We start from the raw sequence: 25,427 nt of genomic DNA on the forward strand, positions 1-25,427 counted from the left end.
TCATGATTCCGTGATTCCGAGATGTTTTTGGGACACAAACACAGAGAACACATTCTGTTCATGTATGACTCAAACTTTGAGGAGGAGCTTGGACTACGTCAAGTGTCAAATGAGAATTGGAATTGGGCCGCTGGCTGGCATTTTTGAGAGGCACTCGGCTCACGGACAATAACAAGCAAGCCATAGAGATGATTTACAAAGTATGCAAGTAAATTCTTACATATTGTAAAGTTGAATTAATGGATGCTTGAGCTTCTTCCCATGTTCTCTGACCTTGTTATGCGATTTCAAAACATTCTTCAGTCTGTTGGGATGTTCTGATATTTCCAAACATGCTGCAGTGTAACCACAGAGCAGCAAAGTCAACAATGAGCTTTTCAGGTAAAGCGGCTCCAACAAACCATTAACATAATTGCGTCCCCCTCATTCCAAGTCAGGCTTTTTCCCATGTCATGTTTGCCAATCCAATGCCAGTTTATTCTGCACATTTGGGTGTGAAATGACTTTTTATCCTCAGCATGAATTGTGAGAAATGTAAAACTATGATAGCAACTTCTTTTTCCATGCTTGAGATTTTTGCTTTTCCCCAAAGATGTTTATTTTTTTCACTATTGAACATGTGTCCTCTTTTTTTTTTTTCCTTTCTTTTTTTCTTTCTTGTATCTTAAACATACCAGAAGGTCAACAGTGTCTTGTTGCATGAGTGTGTTTTGCTTTGGGCAATACACACTTCGAAAAAAAGAACTCGAGAAGTCAAAGAATAAATGTATTTCATGTAGTTCATGGTGAGCATTGACAGGTTGTCATGTTTGCAATGAACCATCTGTAAGGAAATACTCCTTGAGTTGCTTTTGTGAGGATCTGAGCTGCCTTCACTGGCCGACAATCTCTCACAGTCTACATGTACACATCCTCCCCTGATGTGGAAAAGAGATAAATTTTTAGTCAGCAGTACAATCTGGTACAGATGCATTTTGTTGCCGTTGCTGCTGTCAGAAGTTGAAGAATAGCCAATTTGCTAAAGTCGAATCTGTTCACAACTATTAAAAGCTAGAAAAATACACATAATTGTGTGATTATTTTAAAATTCTCAACCGTCATCAAAAGCCATCTACCACTTTTAATGTGACAGCAATAAAACTGATAATGAAAGCAAAACGCACAGAATTTCAATGATTTGTGAATTTGTGGCATATTTTACCATACCAAACCGAAGCACGTGCAATGTGTTGTTCAATGCAAGGCACGTCATTGTGAACTGAAATGCACCGGCCCTAAAATCTCTCTGCTTGGCAGACCAGATCATTTAATGAGATACTGACCTTCCACTCAATTACACGCGTTTAACTTTTCTTTCCCAACGGAAATTGATTTGCAGTCAGGAATCAAAAGAGAGCAACAAAGAGCTCACCAGGGGATCAGACTAACAAGGCAGCTGAATATAAACATTTAAGGATCTGATCCCAGACATGATGTGAAGCAAAAAGTCAACCGGGGACAATAAAGCGCCCCGGCAAGAAGCCCCCCTTACATTTTAATGACGCTTAGCCCCAAGCAAGACAAATATGTATCGCTGCTGCGGCCTGATAGTGTTACTCAAGGATGCAGTCATAGCCTCACTTAACCCACATGGCCAGAAAGTCCAGTGCTGATGAGTTTGCTGTCAATGATATGACCCGACAGAACTAACATATTGAGGTAGATAACACAAGCATTTACAATTATATGGTACTATATGAGAAATGCTACTTCATTTATATAGCACTTTCCCACCTTACGAGACCCTCAAGGCGTTTTACATTGTGACTACTCATTCACCTACTGATGACGCAGTATCAGGAGCAACTGGGGTCTCGGTATCTTGCTCAAGGATACTTTGACATGGTCACAATGGGCAGGGATCGAACCCACAATCTCAGGGTTGGGAGACAACCACTCTACCACTCTTGAGCCACACCATTCCTATATGCCATAAATCGGCCTTAGAATGTATGCATGTCATGGCAATTGTACGAAAAACTTGAATTAACAAAGTGAATGAACATATATTGCAAACACTTGTCGAACTATGGTTGCTATTGTTTGCACCACAAACCCGGAGGTGTTAATGTTATATTTCGCGTCCCATTTTCCCACTGGCTGGCCGTGATTCACAGTTTATCCTATTTACTGCTTTGCTCAATGCTCGGGGATTGAGAGCACTCAAAGCCACTTGGCATAAACATTGTTTGCTGTGCAAATGCCATAAAATGTAATGTGCTACATCTCGCTAATGGCAAAGCGGCGCCATATGGAGAATGAAAGATGAATTTGGGAGGCAATTTCGCCCGGAGGAGGCTAGTTTTACATGCTTACAATATTAAGTGTTGACGAGTTACTTTGAATGGTCTCCCTTGCTGCTGTGTAATACTGGCTGCATACAAAACCCGGAGTTGACATGAAAACACTTTAGCATGCAAAAGCAACAGCTGGTGCCTTAGCGCTCAACTCTATGGACATTTTAGCCAGTCAGAAGCGTGAAGAAACCAATTTTCAGGGAAAAAAAATAACGAGAATGGAATTGTGGGTTCAATCCAGTGCACTGTGACTCAAATGGCAAATAATCGTGGAATGCTATATTTGCATTTGCTTGACTGCATTATAGTTATTGAGCTGGTCCTGGTTCATTGAGAATGTGTAGGACTGTTGCCTACCGTTTACATTCTCAGTCAAGGGTTGAAAAGGCTTTAAATAGATCAGAAACTCATAAGGCGCCAAGTGAAATGAAATTCGATCATACACACAAGGACTTATTGAATATTGAATATCCTTTTGACTATTCTATGGAAGACTCGAGGAATCGGATGGATTTGCAGATTAGAGGATGGATTAGAGCAGTGGTGTTGAACATACGGCACGTGGGCCACAACAGGCCCAGCACGGGGTCCAATCTGGTCCTTGAGGACAGAATACAAACATCAATTTTTCGCTTAAATTAACTGTTTTTGTGAATTTTGTCCACTGGAGGGCACACTGACAACTATTTAAATGGTAAATGGAGTACACTTACAGTATATACAGTAAATGGTAAATGAACTGCTTTTTATATAGCGCTTTATCTGTCACTTTTATGCCACCATATAGTGCTAAAAGTGCTTTACAAAAATGACATGAAATTTGGCTGTTAACTCAAGATTTGGTGCAAACATTTTGCACAAATTTTTGTGGGGGAAAAAAAAATCGGATTACTCTGAAAAAATAATAAATGGTAATATTTTCAAAATGGAAGCGTAATTATTTGCACTGGAGAAAAAAAGGAAATATTTTTGATCTGCCATATGGAGAATGAGCTCCAATTATTTATACTGTCCTGCCAACTTCAGATCAGATTTGGGTGAAAGTGAATTAAAGTGAGTTTGACAAGCCTGGATTAGAAGGTGCTAAAACACAGTGAAAAGTTGAATGCATGTTTATAGAGTTTGGAAAGTCTGTGTGGATGACAGCCATGCTGCCAACGAAGCCTTGGGGCAACATTAAATCATGACGCACAATTGAATTAATTCTTCATATTCCACTTAATTATGAGATATATGATTTCTATATGATATATGTGATTGTATACTTGTTTTTTTAATTGCCTTATAGCTATGGTATAATGTATTTTGTTCATGTATCTATGCCAGCAACATGTAATGGCAGCTACAGGCTCATACAGTACACCAGGCAGAAGGAGCAATTAACCCACTGGTGATGTGTGTTGTGCTTTTTCTAATATAACATATTTGCCTTGGCTCAATAAAGCTTGGGAAGCACTGGTGTAAACCACATGTCCATGGTATCAACACGAAAAGGCTTTACTTTTCTTCTTTCTGCCACTTAAGCGTTCCAAGTGTATGGCTCATGCAGCTGTCAGGTGTGCCGCGATAGGATTATAGGCGGGATGGTGCACTACCCGTATCCCATCCTAACACCCGTCGAAGCCCGACCACCTGCTGCCAAATCTCCCAGGAAGACTGCCTCTTCCGAATCTAGAAAGCAGGAAGTCTGTGCGCTTTTAAGACGAGCTTGCAGCCGCACTAAATCCCGCTCTTTTGGCACTACGACAACAATACTAGAGTTTAATGACGACAATAATGTGATGGTGAGCGGATTGCCTACATCTGCCACAAGCTCCACCAGTGAGAGCAAGTTGGTGGGGTCATTTGCGTACATGCAGCCGAGTGTAACGGTACTCATCATCTCTTTCTTTCCATTCTCAGCTCATCCCATCGATGTTCTCCGGATGTTGGGACTGTCGGAGAACATGGAGGGGGTGTCCGTGCACCCTGGTCTCTGCAGCAGCCGGAATGAGGTGGAAGGAACACTGCACGCTTTCAAAATAGACCAGAAAGTACAGCTCAGTGCTCCCACTCAACAATTTTTCCCTGGTAGTAGATTTTCTTTTACCGGTACATTGACTTTGTATTAGGCTGAACAGTTTTGAAAAATAATGTAATTCCTATGGTCCACTTGCCATGGTTATGTTTTAATTTAACAAGCACAGGCAATACATTAAACTTTATTCCAATAAACAATATCAGATTTATTATACACAAATATTTAGCCTTTTAGTTTAGGCTAGCACTAAAATAAAGGCAAATGAACTATAAATTAATATAAAAGAATGTTTATTTATATACTTCAATTACAGACCAAAGTGAGGCAATTTTTTCCTCTTCACAAATTGCAGCCATTGTGATTGAAAATTGCATTCTAGTAGATTGTGATGTCAATTTGAATTTGTCAAAGTCTTCAGCCATAATTTGTATGGTTGAACTAAATATCTGCCTGGTGGTAAGCATTTCCTGTCCTCTTCTCTCCAGAGTCCACATTCCCTGTAAATTTCTCCCTGATGGCCACCGTGCGAGCCAGAAAGGGATCACAGTCATTCCTGCTCTCTGTATATGACGAGCACGGGGTGCAGCAGCTGGGGCTTGAAGTGGGCCCTTCGCCCGTCTTCCTGTATCAGAGCCGAGCAGCCGGGCAGCTCGAAATGTATCCCACATTCAAGGACGTCAACCTGGCCGATGGAGAGTGGGTATTTTCAGGGCTTGGACTCCTTCCAAGAGGAATTAAAAAATGTTTGTCTCTCCTCCTCAAGCACAATAACATGATATTAGGCCTTACGGTTTGGCAAGAGCTAAGTCCTTCATTTGTTATGGTAGGATGACTACTTTGTGTGTCAAAATAGTACCCAATGAAGTGGAGACCTCAGCCAAGGTTGAACTGTTGATAAATGTGTAGGAGGGTGGGGGGAACTGTAATTTGTAAAAATAATTCATTCATTCATGGAAATAAAATTACAGCATATTTTATAATTTGTTTGTGTGTTTGGTAGCATGAATCTGTATAGTCATGTTTGGTTAGATTAATTAGCAAACTGAATTTTTGATTAGTTGGATGTCACCCCCCCCCCCCCCCTCCTGAAAACAAAAACAAAACAAAACAAAAAAACAAACAAACAAACAACAACTTTAAACCGACAGCAGTTAGTGTCATAGTAACAGTGCTGCTAACAAGTCATGCCACCAACGTAGAAGTCGTGACAATGTTGGCTTGTTTACAGTGCTAATGCTAGCTTAAACATGCTAGTGCTAATATATTGTTGAAGCTGGTCAGTGTTCTATGTGAATATTTACCGCAACTACACAACTACAATGGCCATATTTGAGAATTGTGCTTTTGTGCGTCAGTCAGAGGCCCAGAGACACAAGGAGAAGGGAGAATTTTGTTAAGGGAAGCTACATTCAAATCTGGCTAACAGTTTTAAAACATAATCAATACACATTTTAAAATCACATTCTTAATGTAAACATGTGCGGCTGTCCTTTTCTCTGCACTTCCAGGTGGCACAGGATAGCCTACAGCGTGCAGGGCCAGTCGGTCACCCTCTTTTTGGACTGTCACTTGGTGGAGACGCTAAAGCTAACACGAGGAAACGACGCCACCGTCAGCTCAGAGGGCATCGTCGTATTTGGATCACGACTACTAGATGAAGGTGTATTTGAGGTAAAGCCCTCCCCTGTTTGTTGGTCAATGATGGTTCAACAGGTTGTGTTTGACTGGAAATAAACAAGACCCCAAGGAAGGGAGGTAACTTTTTAAATATGCATGCCGGACAACGAAAATCCATTTACTGGGATAATGTTTGATGCATAATGGCTGAAAAATAAATTAACTTGATTTTATGCATGAGTCACTTGATAGACTGCCAGAACTTAAAAATGAAATGCGTCTGGCACATGCATTAATGCTAGACTAATGCATGTATTACTTGCAAAGGGGCTTGGTTTGAACTTTAGCATCACCTCACTGCCTTCACTCAGTATGTCCAGTATGAATTCGCTCCCGTAAGAGCTCATCATTGCAAAGCATCTGATACAGAGTGGCATTTTTCAAACAGACTTCAAAGCCACTGGAGATCCGATTTGAAAGAAAATTCGTGGTTCAAGAGGCCAGAGGGTGTCGTGGGTCTCATGTCAATCAAGCGTGGGAGGAACAAAGCATTTAGCCAAGTAAAAGAGGCGTTTAAAAGGGAATGAAGTATAAACGAGGAGGAGCGGATGTGCTGAGGCATGAACGGCCTCATCACCTCCTTGAATTCTGAATTTATCTGTGGTGGCATGAAATCACAGTAGCCCACAGAAATAGTTGGTAGGAAAGTCAGCTCATAGAACCCATTATTTTGGGAATTGTGCATGGGCATAGGCTACTGTGCACTCAGATGACATGAAAAGCAAGACATTGCGAGAACTATCTGAAGATGACAATAACTGCAATGAAAACCATTTGACTGGTCTAATGTCGGATAGGTAATGGTTCAATTGTAAATTAACTTGATTTTATGCATGAGCCACTTCAAATGAGTCAGAATTTAGGAATGGTATGTGTCATGCCGTATTGCATTATAGTGCAATGTCTGTCTCCCTAGCTGACTGTAAATGTGGCATAAAAAAACAAAAACAAACCTTAAATCAAAACGTTAACTGCCTTTTGAATAATATTGAATGTATGATGGAAAATGGCATTTCACTCATGCCCTTAACCTAATTAAAACTGAGCATAATTATCTTTATTAAGGCATATATTTATGTTAAAGCTCGTTGTACAATGAACAATCACCTCCACTTTAATTAAAAGGGACCGTCGGTAAACCTGAAGAAAGTACACCGAAAATTAGTTGTCTGTCCCTGTTGGCCTAATAGATGAGACAGCTCTCACTTTCACTACGACAAACCAGATGTGCATGGACTCGGCGAGTAGACACCTACCTGTTGCCGGAGGACTTGCCCTCCTTCCCCGTGCCAATATCAATAACACTCTGCTCCACCCAGTCTGTAAATTACTTTATACCACCAGCTGCCTTAAGGCATTTCACCTTGTGAAATGACTACTCCCTCAGAAGCAACCACAAAGCATGTATGATGTAATATGTGCACCTCTCATGCATAGACTCAATCACCTTCAGAACATTTACCCATCTGTTTTCTATTGTTAGATTAAGGTGGAGCCAATCCCAGTTGAATATGTTACACCCCAGATATAGGCATGACACATTTACGCACGCATTTCCACTTCAGGACCAATTACAGTCTTCAATGAAGCTAATATGCATGTTTGTGGAATTTGGAATGATGTTGGAGTACCAGAGAAAAAAATCCATGACCTTTTTTTGAGTAATCCTGACAAATGAAGACCCATTTCAAACTGCACTTAACACGGTGCAGTGTGCCACAGACGGATCCATTTGTTGGGTATTTGTTGCTGCAAAGACTGGTGGTGCAAGAGGTGGGTGCCAACCAGGGTGACATTGCACTGTTATGTCGAAATCTAATAGGAGGGATATGACATAATGAGGCGTTAGGTGGCTAGCTGGTTAGCACATTTGCCTCCCAGTGCTGAAGACACAAGATCGAGTACGGGCTTCAGGCTTCCTGGGTGAAGTTTGCATGTTCTCCCCGTGCCTGCGTGGATCTTCTCCGGGTACTCCGGTCTCCTCCCACATTCCAAAGATATGCATGGCAGGTTAATTGGGTGCTCTGAATTGTCCCTAGGTGTGCTTGTGTGCGTGGATGGTTGTCCGTCTCTTTGTGCGCTGCAATTGGCTAGCAACCAGTTCAGGGTGTACCCCGCTTACTGCCCGAAGATGGCTCCCACCCCCCAGTGACCCTTGTGAGGAATAAGCGAAAATGGATGGATGGATGACAGAGTGATTTCAGAGTGAAAACAGCACAAGATTTTGGCAGAGTTCTACAGTGAAAAAAGGAGAAAATGGTAAAATTCATCATTAATGCAGTGTCAAGTGTCTTGAGCTCTGGACCACAAGACAGATGACGCACCGTAACGTGGTGAAAAAGGGAAAATCATGGAGGAAGCTCTTCACTACTTAGGATGTACCAAGTTGTTTTAAAATATATAATATATAGCTTAGCCAGGGCGGCACGGTGAATTACTGGTTAGCACATCCACCTCCCAGTTCTGAGGACTCCGGTTCGAGTCCGGGCTCCGGCCTTCCTGGGTGGAGTTTGCATGTTCTCCCCGTGCCTGTTTAGGTCTTCTCTGGGTACTCCGGTCTCCTCCCACATTCCAAAGACATGCATGGCAGGTTAATTGGGCGCTTCGAATTGTCCCTGGTGTGCTTGTGTGTGTGGATGGTTGTTCCTCTCTGTTTGCCCTGCGATTGGCTGGCAACCAGTCCAGGGTGTCCCCCGCCTACTGCCCAGAGCCAGCTGAGATAGGCGCCAGCATCCCCCGTGACCCTTGTGAGGACTAAGCGGTCAAGAAAATGGATGGATGGATGGAAGGATAGCTTAGCCAGATATGCCTCACTTGCATCATGTCCTCTCCTCCTACTTATTACAAGCAAAGCCAAGGACGTTCCGTTGTAATCGCATTGCCGATATACGGACCGCTTTAAAATAGGAAGAATCACCAGGCTATGTCCTGTTTGTCACTAAACAACCTGCAGTTGCAACCCAGTCCGACTTTATTTCGATGATGCGATTTCTGCCGCACTTCAAAAAGTACAAATCTATTCTTGAATCCTCAGTTTTTCCCGCAACCCTGTAGAAATGTTGTGAGTTTATGTTTGGATATGGTTTACAAAGCCACACATTTCCTCAGAAATTGGTGAAGTCATTTTTGTGCGATACTAACAAAGAAACGGTGATTCAGCTATAACTAGAATAGCACTCCGCAGAAGGCAAACCTCCGCCAGGGCAGCAAAATCTTAATCGTTTCCGTTTGACTTGTTTGATTCAAAAAACAAACATCAGCTCGTCTCCAGCCCTGCAGGTGCAGCTCCATCTGGATAATGCCCCAGTTGGCCCTAATGCAAGTGGACTGTAAAAGTGAGAAGAAAAAAATTGTATCCGCACTTTTATTTGGAAAATCAGCAAAATGTTATGCTTTGCACATACTTCATGTTAAAATCATTTGTGTAATCAATCAGAAAAATAAATTTAGCGCCGGAGTACGTGTAGAGATTTCTCCACTTCGGTTCATCTCTCCACGTGAAACTTCATTAGTATACATGTCTTTTTGTGTACATTAAAGCAGTAGTGTCATTAGCGCGAGCAAGGCTGGTACCAGGGGACGGCAGATTAAGAGGGTTGACCTCTGGACCGCTGTTCCCAGGCCCCAGTTCTGTGGGAGGAGGCCCGTGTTCCGGCCCAGTTCTCCCAGCGTGGGAGCTGTGCGGCGTGAGACCAAGGGGGACTTGTGCTGAGCCACTAATGTCTCTATTACTTCCAGATTGAACCCCAAACTCTCATTGGCAAACGCAGTGATTTTGCAAACATCAAAATGTCTACACGTCTACTTGAGCTTATTCATGGATTGCCGTGGGCCTTGTTTATGTGACTCTTAACACACAGACTGTTTAGATAAGACTGAGTGTTTATTTGTTGGGAAAATCTGATCTCTTCTGCTTTGACTTGGACTGGAAATTTAACATGTTTCTGGCACACACGTACAGTACGAGCAGTTGTGCTTGGATGCTCAGCTGTTGATTTAGTACACAAAGGCAGATTTAATAGGTCAAGGTCTGTTTAAAAGTGCAGACAAGTAGCATTTTAAGTCACATTGAATGATGCAGTTTATGGCTGACATGCTAATGCTAAGCCATGCTTATTAACAAAAAAGCTAAAGGCTAACTCGGGTGGACAATTAAGTGGACGTCACATATGATCTATGCTGTTGTTTACTCTGTCCCACTGAGAATTGACATTATCAAGAGTCCTGCAATGTTTGTTACATTAATTTTGCTGACTCCCAACAATTGGTTCCCGGTAGTTGTTTCACTATTTGTTATTCATTAAGACTTTTTTTTAATTTTTATTTTTTTTACCCATTTACCCCATTACATATTGTTAACTGCCTTGTCAATAATATGAATAAATACATAAATAGATAAATAGATAAATAAATAAATAAATAAATAAATAAATAAATAAATAAATAAATAGTGAAACAAATAAATTCACATTTTGAATTTTTTTTTAGTTAATAATTAATCCTAACTAATATGAGCATTAATTACCAGTATTGTTATTTTTAACTCATTTGCTCCCAGCTATTTTCACTGAAGCAACCCCCTTCACTGCCGGCTATTTTACTGGATTTTGACTAATTTTGCAAGGCCCACAAAATATTGTGTTCTATTGCTATAAAAACATGGAACCTACCAAAAGAAAGATAGTCTCTTCTTTCATCAGGAAAAAAAGTCTGTTTCTATTTTGCAGCAATTAGCAATAGAATATAGCTACGTTTTATCATTAGTCACAAATCTGTTTAAAACAGTGGGGAAATAGCTTTTTGCAACCTGGCCCTGGTTAATCTCTTACACTCGTTTTTGTAATTACCATTGCTTCAAGTATTCTCTTCAGTTCAGAGGCTGCATCAAAGCCTTCTGTATGCTCTAGCATTAAAAAAACACAAAACAAAAATAAAAACGTATAAATACGTCTTTGGGAGCATGGTAATATTTAAAATAGAACACATTTATATGTTTTTGGGAGCAAATTAGTTAATATAATCAATGTCCATACATATATATTTTTTTTACTTATTAATTCTACAAATAACTTTCCTGATTTGAAAAACAAATGTGCCCTAAAGTTTGCCCATACCGTACCTAACCCACAATAATTATTGTCTGACCCAAATGTGGGGCACATGGTAAAAGTAGCACGATAGCATGGGTTAGCTTTTAGCAATTTTAGCATAGGTGCAGGGATAGAGCTACACCAAGGCTAGGAGATGCTCAGAAATGCGTGTAGTCCTAATTAACCCCTCCGGCATTTTTATTTTATATTTTATTAATGATTTTCTCAGCCTTCTATACAGTATATCCGTCAAGCCTCCCTTGAGCACCGGGAGAGAAAAATCCTGGAGCTGCGCTTGGGTTAGTGAATAGCAAACGCATTCTAGTCATCACCAAAAATTAGTATCAGAGGTTGAGAGTCAACGGTTGGTTAGCAATGCTCATGGAACCTGTCGATAATTGAAAATGTAATGAATAAATTATAGTATTTGCACTAATTCAAATTAAATGACCAATTAGCATCAAAAGATTGCTTCATTGAGTTGAATGTGTTATCCAGAAATAATGGCATTCACCTCAACTCTAGTCAGTAGTTTCATGGACACAGTATTTGCACTTTCCAAAGGAGCACAATCATTGAATCAGAGTGCATTCGCCTCCGGTGTTGCTGCCGCATCTTAATTGGGGAACGATGAAGTGTTCATGATTTTCGGGGGGCAACACTTTAGTAAGGGAGAGAAACCCCGCCGGGCAAGAATAATAGGAAAACTTCTCTGTGAGAGTTTTGCCTTTGATCTCTAATTGAGATTGGATTAGAGTGGATTTACTCCCTGTTGCCTATCTCCCCCACCACTCACTATGGCTGCAGTCAGTCAAAGGGGGCAATGAGTGCTTTTGCTCTGTGGGCTTCTGGCCAAAAGCTGCAAGAAAAGACACTATTTGGATAACCTTCATGCTCACTGTACTAATGCACAAATTAGTGCTTCAACAGTCATTTAGCAAAATGCTTCAGAAAGGTATTTTTGAATGCACACACTGCTGACAGACATCTTGTGAGCGTCATAAGGTGATACCCCTGACTGCTAAAGCCTAATTGAAGTGTCTACAATGGAGGTAAAGCGACCAAAACATCATGCAGGTAATCGGATTTAGTTTCTTTCAAATGGCTGCACACATGTCCAGGGAAGTAGATTTCATAGGTGGGAGTGAGTCACATATGTGCAGGTCACAAGCCTGCAAACGTTCGTGCAGTGCTGTTAGTCAAGTCCACTATGTCATAAGTTTTCATAAGTGCTAAAATTGGTGATTGAAGTTTGACTCGAGTCAAGTCATGTGACTCGAGTCCCCCACCTTTGGTATATATTAGAATGCAAAAGGGGATGAAAAGAAAACCCACTAACCGGACACTTTATTTAGGAACACTTGTACGGTCTGACGAGATCCAATCAGACACCATATCACACTGTGCACCAATTACAGTTGTCATGTTTTTTTGTTTGTTTTTTTGTTTTTGTTTTTTTGCATTCTTTGCAGGGAGAAATTCAACAACTGCTGATTGACGACGACCCCCAGGCTGCTGCCTCATACTGTATTAACTACATGCCAGACTGTGACTCCACCTTGCACCACAGCACCCAAGACCTGGACCTTCAGGGGGTCAGTACTGCCACCCACTGGGAAGATTTCCCAATTGAAAATGATACAATATGACAATCCAGCTTCCTACAACTTCTATTTAACACTTGTGTCTTTGCAAGGTAGAGAATAGGAATGTCAGATAAAGTAATATCCCTTAATAGAAGGAGTTGTATTCATTATCATTGGGATGAGATTATGTTCTTGTTTCCAAGTTTTAGCCCACATGGCCAGTTATCAGCTAGTAAGCCAATAAAATGACAAATACACAAAACATACAATGGAGCACATACTGATGATTTGGATGATTGATGACTTCCTTGAAAAAGCCAGCAGAAAAGCATTTCCTTTAAATCAAGTGCTTCTTTGTCGAGGGAATAACAGCTGAGATGAAGCAAACCGATCTTGAGCAAGACGAGCATTAAATCAGCCAAATCAGCCAGTGACACACTTCTCACGGACACTTATACCGCATCTGTGCACGTGTGTCTGCACAAAATCTGGTCAATGAAAACAATCCAGAAAGTGTCCATCTTGTTGATAGCCATCCAGTTGGCTTTTCCGAAACTATTTCAGCTCTGGGATGAGCTCAGAATGCCAAAACCTTGTCAACATTCCCCACTGGTCGACATCCCACTGCACACACTGACCCCGTTTCGATCGAAATCCCCAATGTTGTTTTTTTACTGCTACAAATTTATTGCTGTTTGCATAGAGAGATTGTAAGCGTGTGTGCGGAACACAGGTCAGATAGATGCTATAAATATTGCTTTCACTTCATAAATTATAAACCTAGCCATCCATTTTCTATAGGGCTTGTCCTTAGACTAGAGTCACAGTTGAGCTGGATACCACCAGATAGTCTTGATTTTATTTGTTCCTCATTTTGTCTATTGCTCTATCACACACGGATTATTATTTGCTACATTCACAAGTGCTTCTTTGTCTGTCATCCTACCTTTCCTCACAATGCCCTATTTTCACAAAAAGAAGTCCCAACTGGACCGGACGGAAGAACAACAAGCCAAAGAGGGCAAGAAGGGCAAAAAGAACAAAAAGAAGAGGGACAAGAGCAAAGGCAAACGTAAAGGCAAGGGGAAAGGCAAAGGTAAGGGGAAGAAGAGAGGATCTAGGAAGAAAAAACCCGAGGAGGAAACTTTGGAGGATGGCTTCATTAGAGTGTCTACGATGCTGCCCGAGTATCTGTCCCAAGAGCCTTTTTTGGACATCAAAAGCATTGAAGAAACAGTCAGTCCCACTCAAGTCTACGAGGCTGAGCCCCTGATGGAGATGCCTACGAATGAACCGGCAACGGAAGCCCCCTCACCAGACACCGTAGTCCAATCTCAAGTTCATGTTGAGGTAGACAACTCCGCTGTTTTTTGTTTTTTTTTTGGACACAATAACCAACTGCTCCCCCTGCTAATCTCACATTTCTCCAACTGCTCGCCACTAACCAGCCAGCACCCTCAGCACTCCCTAATTCAACTTTATGACAACAAATTAGAGAATGCGTCTCGAGTCTTGAGTAGGCTTTCTGTCTTCTGTGTGTTTAGCGAATACACGCCAAGTATAATTTGCGTGGACCAGCGTGATCTGCATGCTATGTACTAGAAATGGGCATAATAATTAGTGTTCCCACACCTATTTGCAGATTTTTTTTGGAAGCTACCTTCTGTTAGTCACTGAAAAATTTGGCTATTTGCTTGTGCTCTTTCTGAAAGGCTGTAAGATGCCACAAGATGGCGGCAAAGCCTGGTCTAATTTAAAATAATTGCTTTGGCGCCATCTTGTAGCATGTTAGTGCCAAGGAATTATGTTGAAGTGAGGGGCTTCTATTTGTTGAAACCACTAGCTAGTTAAAAAACAAAAACAAACAAACAAACAAACAAACAAACAAACAAACAAACAAACAAACAAACAAACAAACAAACAAACAAACAAACAAACAAACAAACACATAAATTAGTGCTTTGGCTCTATCTTGTGTCATTTCTAGGCAATTTTAAAACTTTTAGGGGGTGTCGATTACTTGCTAGTTGATAATCGATTAGTTGGAACTCACTCAAGAACAGGGTTATTTATAGTTTGGGAATTTTCCTTTAAATTAGTTTTTATTTCGTTTTGATTATTTTTTTTTAATTTAGTTAGTTTTAATTAGTTTTCAGAGTGGTTCTGTCATTTTTTTTAATTAGTTTTAGTTACTTAAAAAACCTTACTTTTAGTTTAGTTTTAGTTACTTTCAGTATTAGTTTTAGTTTTTTTTAAGTGTATTGTGCACAATATTTAAAAAAAAACAAAAAACAGCATGGTACCGACGTCATCTGAAGGTGCTTTTCTATGGGCTGCTGCTAGATGACGTTACTTACGTAAGACAAACTTTCTTTTCACCATATTCCGGTTAATAACAAAATAAATGATCTTATAATCACATTTAAAATCATCCCCAAAGGCTCATGCATTAAATTACCAAAGACTAAAACGAAGGACATTTTTGCTATAATTATAGTATTAGTTCGTTTTGTAAACATAATATGTAGTTTCAGTTAGTTTTCGCTATTTAAAAAGCATTTTCGGTTTTATTTTATTTCGTTACTGAAATTGTTTTTTGAATTGTAGTTTGTTTTTTCGTTAGTTTTAGTTAACTAAAATAACCTTGGTCAATAATTAATTGTGATTGAGACAAAATGGAGTTCTATTCCTACAGTAGCGACGTAACACCATTTTCTCAAGCAAATGCAGTTAAATGTATCCCTGGTATGTACAGTACAATACAGTATGTGTCTATTATGTTGAGCTTAATTAGCATAGCATCTGTTCAAATTGTGTCACGTCCCAGTAACACACAAGGAATGACTTGCCTATTTGTGCTGTAAACTAATTTCCACTGCTGTTTCTGCTTTGCAGCTGTGAATCTGATACAGCCTCATATTTCTAATTGGCACCAGCCTGCATCAGGGATGACCACCACATCCCTGCTGCCCAATTGGCCACCTGTTGCGCTAACATTTCATCTCTCTATTGACCTGCAGGTGACGGAGATGGTGAAGAGCCCACAGGTGGAGAACGGCGACGACATTTATGACAACCTTGTTGATGGCCTCGCTGTTTCTATAGTAACAGCGGGCACAAATATTACTGAATCAGAGGTCGGTTGAACATACACAGGAAAAAAATGTCACATTCACCATAGGTGTCAGTAATAGCATTTGAAAACAGGTCCTCGAACACGACTACAATGATACCAAGTCCGAGTATGAGGACTATGAAATATACGACGAAGGCTACGACTTTGCATTGCGAGAAGGAGCAGAGACGTGGGAAGGAACGGTAAAACCTCCAGTCGGGCATTTGAAGCCAGAGGTCAGTTTTTCCCAATGGGCAGTGTCAAGCGATGTCGTGTTCGTTTGCTTCCCTTCCTCAGGCAAGACTACCGACTGAGAAAGGACAGAAGGGCGAGCCCGGGGTATTTGAGCCGGTGAGCTGCCAGAGGCATTGCATGACTAGCATAGTGGCTTCAGCTAGAAAAGCATGCAAATGAGTTGATATTCGGATTATTTGCTTTATAGGGTGCACTAGTGGAAGGACCAGCTGGCCCGCCAGGACTGGAGGTGAGTTGGTGTTCCTGTGTCCATTTGGGTATTTATATAAAAAAAAAAAAATGACAAGGGGATGGTTTTAATGATTCAATTCAAGGTACTACTTGTTAATCGAATCGAAATAAAAAATATCCAGAGATGCCACAAGGTGGCAGCAAATCATTTTTTTTCCTGTTAGACAAGCATATGGCCGAAGTATCGACCTTTGCGTCGACGTAGTTCTTGGTACCAATATTCCACAGGATGGCGACAAAGCAGTATTTGTAAAAGTAGACAGAACCACAGTAAATAGGTGAATGGGTCAGCAAATTAATGTCAAACCCTGATTATGTGGGGTTCACTATATTATGAAATGACATAATTTTAAGTTAAGGTTTATTTATGTATTTTTATTTATTTACTTGAACACATGGAGTGTGAATTTAAAGATTTAAAAAAAATGTCTCAATAAACATTTTGTAATAAAGTAAACAATTTTTCGATCTTCCTTCTTCTGTACGGCCGAACAGTAATACCGAAATGAAAATATATTTAAAATGAACCCCCAAAACATATGTATGAAATTAAATGCTATTACAAAAATGCATACCTAACTATACTTTAATAACCTTGCAAGCGAACATGGTATAATATACATCCGTGTATTTATGTCTTGCATGCAATAAATACAGTTTCGCTCCTAAACGTCAGCTTTACAGATGCCATCTCTGTTCTGTGTTTTGTGGTAATGACATCCACACAGACACACAGCATTGAAAACATTATTGTTATCATTTTGTAATGAAGCAACAAAACGATGGGGGGGAATAAAAGTCTATTTGAAGTGCTCCATTTATAAATTAGGCAGATAACACATTCAGTGATTAATTGTGGTACGGCCTAGAATTAAGACGCCACTACAATGTATTTGAAGGATATGAAAGTTAGAGTGACTATCTTATTATCCTTCGCAGGGACTTCCTGGTCCAGTTGGACCGATTGGACCCCCAGGACCCAGGGGAGACCCTGGCGAAGTGGTGAGTGGAGCGTAACGCATTAGACTCATATTTGACCACAGACCCAAAAAAAAAAAAATGTGGTTACAGTGGCCCACTTTGCAGAGTTCAATTGGCTGGACTGAAAGATGTTGACGCATTTGACCTCCTTTTTCATTCTTGGTTTGTGCGCTTGTTCAAATAAAACGTTGACAGTGCACAACAAGGTAGTGCCAAACGTTAAATGAGAATATGGATGGCTTGATGGTTACAATAAGCGGTTCAGATAATGGATGGATGGATGGATTTCTTATTACAAATGCTGTGTATGCTTATCATGTATTTTAAGGGCCCTGAAGGACGTCCTGGTCTTCCTGGGGTTGACGGAATTCCAGGTCCACAAGGAACCTTGCTGATGCTCCCTGTAAGACTTGGACACATACTAACCAACACAGATCCTCCCTTACCAGTATTGACCACAAGGGGGGGCTGTTTGACTGAGCTTCATCCACTTTAGGGGACTCCTCCTGACTTTAATTTTGCCCTCAGTTCCAGTATAGAAGTGATTCCCAAAAGGGACCAGTGGTGTCTCCCCAAGAGGCCCAGGCGCAAGCTATCATTCAACAGGCCCAGGTACATCTCCTCTCGAATCTTGTGTATGTAGCATCCTGCCATTCGAGCAATTGACGCTGATCATAAGACATTTGTCATGTCATTGTGCCTTCCTTCTAGCTGTCAATGAAGGGACCTCCGGGTCCGGGGGGCCTTACAGGGCGACCAGGCCCACTGGTAAGTCAAATTGTCCTGATACAGGAGCTTTTTAAAGGATCAATGCTCAATCTTGTATTGCTTCACATGTCAATAACTTGCTCCTCATGTATCTGACAGGGTGCTACAGGCCCAGCTGGCCCCAAAGGAAACATTGGCGATCCCGGCCCTCCGGTAATGAGCAGACATGTTTATATCACTGCAAGCTTCCATCTGCCACTCGTGTTCCTTGTCGCTGTATTGATTTTCCTTTCATCTCGCTTGCTCCCATCTTTTTCACACATTATGTTTCCATTTATCGCGTCCATACAGGGACCTCAAGGATTGCCAGGACCTCAAGGAAGCAACGGGAAACTGGGAAAAAGGGTAAGCTGTGGGATGGAATGGAAATTATAAATAAATGAATACATGAAAAACAATATCTTATTTATTTTGTGGGATCATGCTTCGTTTAGGGACATGCTGGAACAGATGGAGGGCGTGGAGCTCCAGGTGAAACTGGTGTGAAGGTATGATACCACAGTGCTGCATTGCAGTGGTGAGATGCTTGTTTAATCGGGCTGCGAGGAATATTCATGGAAAAAAATAGTTTGTGAGCTTGGTTGAGCACAAGGGAAAACAGGTATTCTTATAAATAATGGAATTGTATGGTAAAGACTTGCCAATTGTTTTCATTATAATGCCTTTATTACGTGCAGTTTTTAATTTACAACTGGGCCATTTGTGTGGACTACCACTATCATGTCAAACAATTTGAAAAATGATGACATTGAGCGTGAGATGAATTTCAAATTTGAAGGGTTAAATGGTCAGTCTGTACTGTTCGACACATTCTGAAGGACACATAACAGCACACAGATGCTGCAATCTGACTGGATACCAAAAAACAAAAAAATACTTGAAACATCCACAGAGCAGCCAAGCATAAATCAAGACATTCCATGTCCCAAATTTATGTTGTTAGAATAGGTCAGTGCTACCATACCACACTTGCTCAAACATGCCTTTAGTGTGCACTAGGGAGAGAAAAGGTCACTTCTCCAAACGTGGAAACATAAAACCGCCCAAGATACTGGATATCGATGAATATGTTTTCCAGGCAGGCAGGTGAAATCTTGGGTCTGACTAAGTCCACCTCGTACTTACTAACTAAACTAACTACCACTACTAAACTAACTACCCAGCCTACTAATCTTTACTAACTAAACTAACTACCACTACTAAACTAACTACCCAGCCTCAGTGTTGCCGGTAACTCGTAACTCAAAAACATTTGCTTTTCAAAGTAACTAGTAGTCTAACGCGTTACTTTATTCTACAAAGTAGTCAGTTTAAAGTTACTGTCCAGGGATTCAATGCGTTACTCCACATTTTCGTGAAGAAGGCAAAATATCTCACTGTTGTAACAGTCACAAACAACTACGAAGATGAGGCAGAAGTCATTGATCACCACACTGAAATCAGCCATGGTCTGGTCGTGAATGGTTTGCACATTCAAAACAAAAGTGATGATACTTTTACTACTCGTTTTATTAACTAACAGGCACACAACACAACAAAAAAAAGTGTACATTATGGACCATAAAAGTGGTAAAAGAAATATTTTTTTTCCATCCTCAACTGGTCCGTGAAGCATTATGGGATGAGGTCGTCTCCGCCCTCTCGCCAGGGGGAGTGACGTCAGACAAGTCACGTTTTCATTTCAGCATGCACGAGTCGACTCAAGTGTACACACTGGAATAGCGGAACAAACAATAGAGGAATTAAGGGGATTTTCATTTTCAACCTGAATAGATTTTTATTTTTTGTTTTATAAAAAGTATTTACAAGAAGTCAAGAGCGACTGCCTATTTTGTTGTTCATTAAAAAAAAACTTTATTTTCATGTTAAAAATGCACTTTCAATAAAGTATTTGGAACTCCGTTTCTACCGCATTATCTTTATGTTGAGCTGCTGAAAGTAATCAGTAACGCAATTTAGTTACTTTTAAAACCAAGTAATCAGTAAAGTAACTAAGCCACTTTTTCAAGGTAACTGTGGCAACACTACCAGCCGTAATATTTGTCCTAATCATTTTTCAATGCTATTATTTGTGCCACATGTGTTTAAATTACATGTTATTCTATGAAACTTGTCTCAGAATAAATGACATGGACCACATTTGATCATCAATGACATTTTATGTGGCCCGTGAATGCTTGGACCAATTTACACTGGGATGCAATTTTGAAGAAAAAAAAAAAAAAGATCTGTTGAGTTAGATTTCTCTGCTGATTAAAATCAAAATTGGCATGCTGATTTCAAAATTGCAGTCAGTTTTTTTTCTAGCACTTCAAGTTTTTTTTCTCCACATCTTATCCACCAAAAAAAAAAAAAAAAAAAAAAAAAAAAAAATCAACACGAATAAGAACAGCTGATTATATGATGGACTCATCAACAGATATGTATGTGACAAGGTCAGTACTATCAATATCTGCAAACAGTAGCAATTAAGAGGGTAAGTTCTGGCTTTTTTCTTAACCTTATAACCTGTTGTTGTAAGTTCTATTTCGAGTAATGCTGTTTTTTTTGTTTTTTTAGCTTTCAAAGCTTCTAATTGTAACTATTCCAACTTAGTGTTTTGTTTTCATACAGTAAATGCACATATTTATTTATTTGTTTTTAAAGAAAACAGCTCAAGAACTTAACATGATTGAGAAAAACAGATCAGTTTTGGATTACGCACCCAATAATTATGTTAAAAAAAAAACTGCTGTCAGACCAAACTCATAACATAACAACCAATGAAGTGGCAATTAACATGATTTGGAGTTTATTAGGGATCACAAGAAGTCTAACAACTACCATACACCTATTCTGTAACAACAAATGCAGTGCAGCTCAGCTTGTGTCGAGCATATATCAAATGCTTCCTAAAAAAGTCCAAATTCAAGATGCTGATGTTTCTTTCAAATGTCATTTAATCTGTCCTCAATAACACAAAATACAAGTGATTTGTTTTGGATGTTGTTCTCTTACTGTAATGCATATGAAAATATAGGGCGTGCCCAACACTGATTTTTGTCATATTGCCCCCAGAGGGCAACACTAACTATGATGAGAACCAAAATCAAAACAAGTATGACAGCCTTGCTATATGACCTCCCAGGGTGATCGAGGTTTTGACGGCCTGCCAGGACTCCCAGGAAACCAGGGACACAAAGTGAGTTTTTATTCCTTTGCACATGTAAAATGTGTATTTGTATAGTCTTGTTGTGAAATCTGTGATAGCGGCGTACACAGCGTAGCATCTGTTCAAAGTTTCCCTCCCATGGAGAGAAGCGTTTTGAAATTTGCTGCGGCTTTGTGATGACGGTTTTGTATCTTCGTAGGGGGACAGAGGAAAGCCCGGTCCTCATGGGCCAGTTGGAGAGCCGGGAGAAAAGGTGAGAGAAGACAGTTTCTCCAAAATCGACAAAATGCGCCATGTAGCGTTTGTTTGTTCTATTTTTTCCCCAAGGTTAAAAGAGATTTAATACCGTGATAAATCGATCAATACGACACGCCGTATAACGCTACAGCAACACACACCAAAGCAGGCTGCTCTGAATTGAAGTTACTCCTAAATCCAGCACAAAAAAAGATGTCCAAGTTTATGCAATACAAAAAAATATGACACTGGGATTCTGTCAGGATGATGTCATCGATCCAGATGCTTGCAAAATGAATGAGAGCAGTTTCTCAGTTATAGATGTAGAACAAACTTATATGAGAAGGGCGAAATCACATAATGAGCTATACATATATATTTGTGATTAGGATGGGACCCATTTTGAAAATCTGCTGCCTGTTTTGTATTTACTAGGGACCAGATGGACCTGTTGGCCCAAGAGGGCAACCTGGTGAACCTGTGAGTAAAACACACACAACCGCCTTTCTACACACACTGTTCTGAATTAATTCCACGACTTATATGGGACCTCATTACATTTGATTATAATTTGATACAGATACAAGCGTGTCACGTGATATGAGCTTGTGGCTGGTACATTCTTTTAATGAACAACAGACATGCAACGTCATTAGAATAGAAATATATTCCCTATAAGGAAGGTTGGAAATCAAATACTTATAATGATATCTCCTGCAATCTCCAATTAAATCCCACACATTCTCATAAATGACTAATATGCAGTACGGAAAGTGTTGCACTATGAAATGCAGGTTATGACTGCTTCATTCAAATTGGATGACATATTACATAGAAAATTATATATTATGCAAAATACGGTTGTTGTGTTGTGATATGAGACACATTTATGTCTGTAATGATGATTTGCTGGATAGTTTCTGTTAAGTGAATTTTCTCCTCTATTTTCGCGGGATAGGGACTGGGCCCAACATTGAATAGTAAAATATTTCAAATAACGTGCTCATAAAGTGACCAAATAAAACTTACTTTGATCTCTCATTATTATTATTATTATTATTATTATTATTATTATTATTATTATTATTATTATTGATTTTTCCTTAAAATTGGCCCTGACATTTTTATTATGTTTTGCTTCTATTATCTATTTTTTTTATTTTAAATTCTATTATCCATTCTTATTTGATTTTTTTTCTCTCTCTCTCTCTTTGAGAAAAAAATGGAGGAAACATTGTTTTGCTGATCGTTGTGTATTTGTGTGAATTCAATTTGAAGATAAAAAAAAAAATGACAAAAAAAGTGACGTGGAAAACCACAAATAAGTAGGGGCTCTGTTCAAAAATGTGGATAAGCAAGGGGTTCAGTGAATAATAATGCATAGGTTACCTCCAAAAATCCACGAATAGGTGAACCCACAAATGCCAAACCTCGACTATGTAGAGGTCCACTGTATATATATTATATGATTCATGAATATGTATTATATTGTGGAGGATGTAGGAATGGCTGGATTATAGCCACATTTTTCCTCTTCACAACTCAGACGTTGACATTGCATGCTAGCTTTGCATCCAATGAAAAAGTTGCATTGGAAAAGACCACACACCTTTGGTAATAAGTAAAGTGACATCTAAAATGTCATCAAGGCAGATTATCATGGCTCCAAAATGCCTCTTAAGAGAAACAGGAGCCAGTCGGAGATGTTAGGAGCGCCAGTGGTGAGCGTGTCATTTCTCTTGTGCATCTCTGCAGCAAACACACAGGCTGATTGACTTGCACTCCATCTTCCTCCCAGTAGGAGCTTTAGGCTCAGCGGGCGGCTGTCCCTCCAAATGCATCACCCTGCGTGGCGAGGAAATAAAGTGCCATAAGACATGCTCGCAGAGCTGTGTTAAACTGCAGAGGCTGTTTTCACCAGCGAGAATGAAAAGGACAAAAAAAAATAAAAAATGTGTGACAGCCGGAGACAAATGCCAGGCAGAAATTGGGTTTGCTGGGAACGAGATAGAGGGAGAGTGAAGAGATAAAAATCATGGCCGCAATGATTATATTTCCATATCAATCACGTCCCGGGAGATCACAGATGTGGCTTTGGAACAGGTGGCTTGGCCAGCCTACAAAGAGGATGTAGCGGGGTGGAGGGGGTTGGCAAAAAAAATAAAAAAAAATCCCACACAAATATACACGTGCAAATACAAGATTACACAAATGTTGATGTTATCTCTTTTTACATTTGAGTCTCTTCATGTTTTCAGTGCCGTATTCCTTGAATCATGTCTAATATACGCAAATAAATTGATGATTCGCCTTCAGGGTACACGCGGTCTTGCTGGGCCGAGAGGGACACCGGGACAACCTGGCCAACCGGTAAGTTGACCTTCAATTTAGAAATCAGTGTAGAATTATAAAAAAAAAAAAAAAGAAATAAAATATCAATCAATCAAAGATCAATCATTTTTAGGGTGTCCAAGGAGCAGACGGGGCACAGGGGTCAAAAGGAAACCAAGTAAGTCTGTTGATAACATAACATTCACGACTGTTTTGAATCTACATATACAATATGTGTTGCCACTGACATGACATGATATGACTTGTAAAAAACATTTTGTTGTAATAATTTGTGGTAGGGCGCCAAATGTGGGTCAAATCAACTGACCACTACCGATGATGATTTTCTGAATCAATCAGAAATACTGTTAATTTCGTCACCGAACTCTCAACAAAAATAATTTCATCAACACATTTTTCACCGGACTAAAACAAGACTAGACTAAAACCCACATTAGTAAACAATAACTGGAATCAGTACGCATTTTCGTGGACTAATGAAGACGAGACAAAAATGTACTTCACTTGATAAAAACTGGACTAAAATCTATGGACATTTTCGTTCATGAACAAAAGCGAGACGGAAATTATATGATTTTTGTAAAATCTTGGCTCTGCTAATCTGTCACTAGTGACACTGTTATGTGACACACAGTGACACACCCCCTTTCAAATCTGCAGCTAGCGAGTGCAACATGCACACATGGGACAGACAGGAGGTGGATTCAAGGTGAAAGATGAAAAAATATATATATATATTCCAACAATAATGTTAATCAAACCGCTAACTTACTGGCTCATAGCATGGAGCCATAATAGCCACTTGTTGACATACTGTAATTGTGTGTTAAGTTGTTTTTCATTAAAAAGATGAGATGGAATTTTATGTGAAATAGTTTTAGTTCTGAAATGTTCAATATTTTGACAAAAAATATACATGTAAAATGATTGTCTTGACTAAAACTAGACTAAAGTATTGACAGTTTTTTGTTGACTAAAACTAGATAAATAAAATCATGTTTTTTTTGGACTAAAGTAAAGACTAAAATGTAAGATTTATCGTCGAGTAAAAATGAACTAAATAAAAATAGGATGAGGTTGACTAACTATGATAAAAACTAACAAGCATGATTGAAACTGGACTAAAACTGAGACTGAATTCAAAAATGGTTGATAAAATTAACACTACTCAGAAATAATGATGCTTGTTTACAGGGTCCGCATGGAGAAGTAGGACCTGCAGGACAACAAGGAAATCCTGGACCACAGGTACTGCACACTATCAAAATCCAGACCTGTAATATTTAGATAAAGCTACATTATAAGTAGTTCATAAGTAGTAAGTTTTCTCCTTCGGATGTGGACGTATATTTGCCCTTTTCACATTTTAGCCCCTTCGTAGCCATAGTTGATTGCAGTGGAGATGACATAATTGTGCGTCTCTAAACCAATAAAAACACACAATTTGGATAATGTCAGCATTTCTGGTTCATGATTGGATCCTAGCTAACCAATCACAATCACAAGTTGAATTGCATGATGCTCATGTTAAAAATGGTATATATAAACTTGGTAAGTTTACAACATATTACAGCTATACTATCCTAGTGTCCACTGTAACAAATAAAAACATGAGATACACCCCCCAA

The 25,427-nt window shown here is 39.7% G+C and overlaps 1 protein-coding gene across 1 annotated transcript in view; it reads left to right on the forward strand.

Annotated features, from left to right (window-relative positions):
- The window catches only part of col5a3a (collagen, type V, alpha 3a), a 52,743-nt gene that overhangs the window by 7,622 nt on the left and 19,694 nt on the right, over nucleotides 1-25,427 (forward strand). The window contains exons 2-23 of the mRNA XM_077496132.1: nucleotides 4,239-4,406; nucleotides 4,842-5,052; nucleotides 5,865-6,027; nucleotides 12,596-12,718; nucleotides 13,688-14,059; nucleotides 15,730-15,846; nucleotides 15,917-16,027; nucleotides 16,122-16,175; nucleotides 16,267-16,308; nucleotides 17,250-17,312; nucleotides 17,620-17,694; nucleotides 17,820-17,903; nucleotides 18,003-18,059; nucleotides 18,159-18,212; nucleotides 18,351-18,404; nucleotides 18,494-18,547; nucleotides 21,187-21,240; nucleotides 21,410-21,463; nucleotides 21,883-21,927; nucleotides 23,764-23,817; nucleotides 23,912-23,956; nucleotides 24,994-25,047. Of these exons, the coding sequence (XP_077352258.1) occupies nucleotides 4,239-4,406; nucleotides 4,842-5,052; nucleotides 5,865-6,027; nucleotides 12,596-12,718; nucleotides 13,688-14,059; nucleotides 15,730-15,846; nucleotides 15,917-16,027; nucleotides 16,122-16,175; nucleotides 16,267-16,308; nucleotides 17,250-17,312; nucleotides 17,620-17,694; nucleotides 17,820-17,903; nucleotides 18,003-18,059; nucleotides 18,159-18,212; nucleotides 18,351-18,404; nucleotides 18,494-18,547; nucleotides 21,187-21,240; nucleotides 21,410-21,463; nucleotides 21,883-21,927; nucleotides 23,764-23,817; nucleotides 23,912-23,956; nucleotides 24,994-25,047 (2,108 nt within the window). The remainder of the gene's footprint in view (nucleotides 1-4,238; nucleotides 4,407-4,841; nucleotides 5,053-5,864; nucleotides 6,028-12,595; nucleotides 12,719-13,687; nucleotides 14,060-15,729; nucleotides 15,847-15,916; nucleotides 16,028-16,121; nucleotides 16,176-16,266; nucleotides 16,309-17,249; nucleotides 17,313-17,619; nucleotides 17,695-17,819; nucleotides 17,904-18,002; nucleotides 18,060-18,158; nucleotides 18,213-18,350; nucleotides 18,405-18,493; nucleotides 18,548-21,186; nucleotides 21,241-21,409; nucleotides 21,464-21,882; nucleotides 21,928-23,763; nucleotides 23,818-23,911; nucleotides 23,957-24,993; nucleotides 25,048-25,427) is intronic.

Source organism: Festucalex cinctus, chromosome 1, assembly GCF_051991245.1.
Source record: "Festucalex cinctus isolate MCC-2025b chromosome 1, RoL_Fcin_1.0, whole genome shotgun sequence".
NCBI lineage: Eukaryota > Metazoa > Chordata > Actinopteri > Syngnathiformes > Syngnathidae > Festucalex > Festucalex cinctus.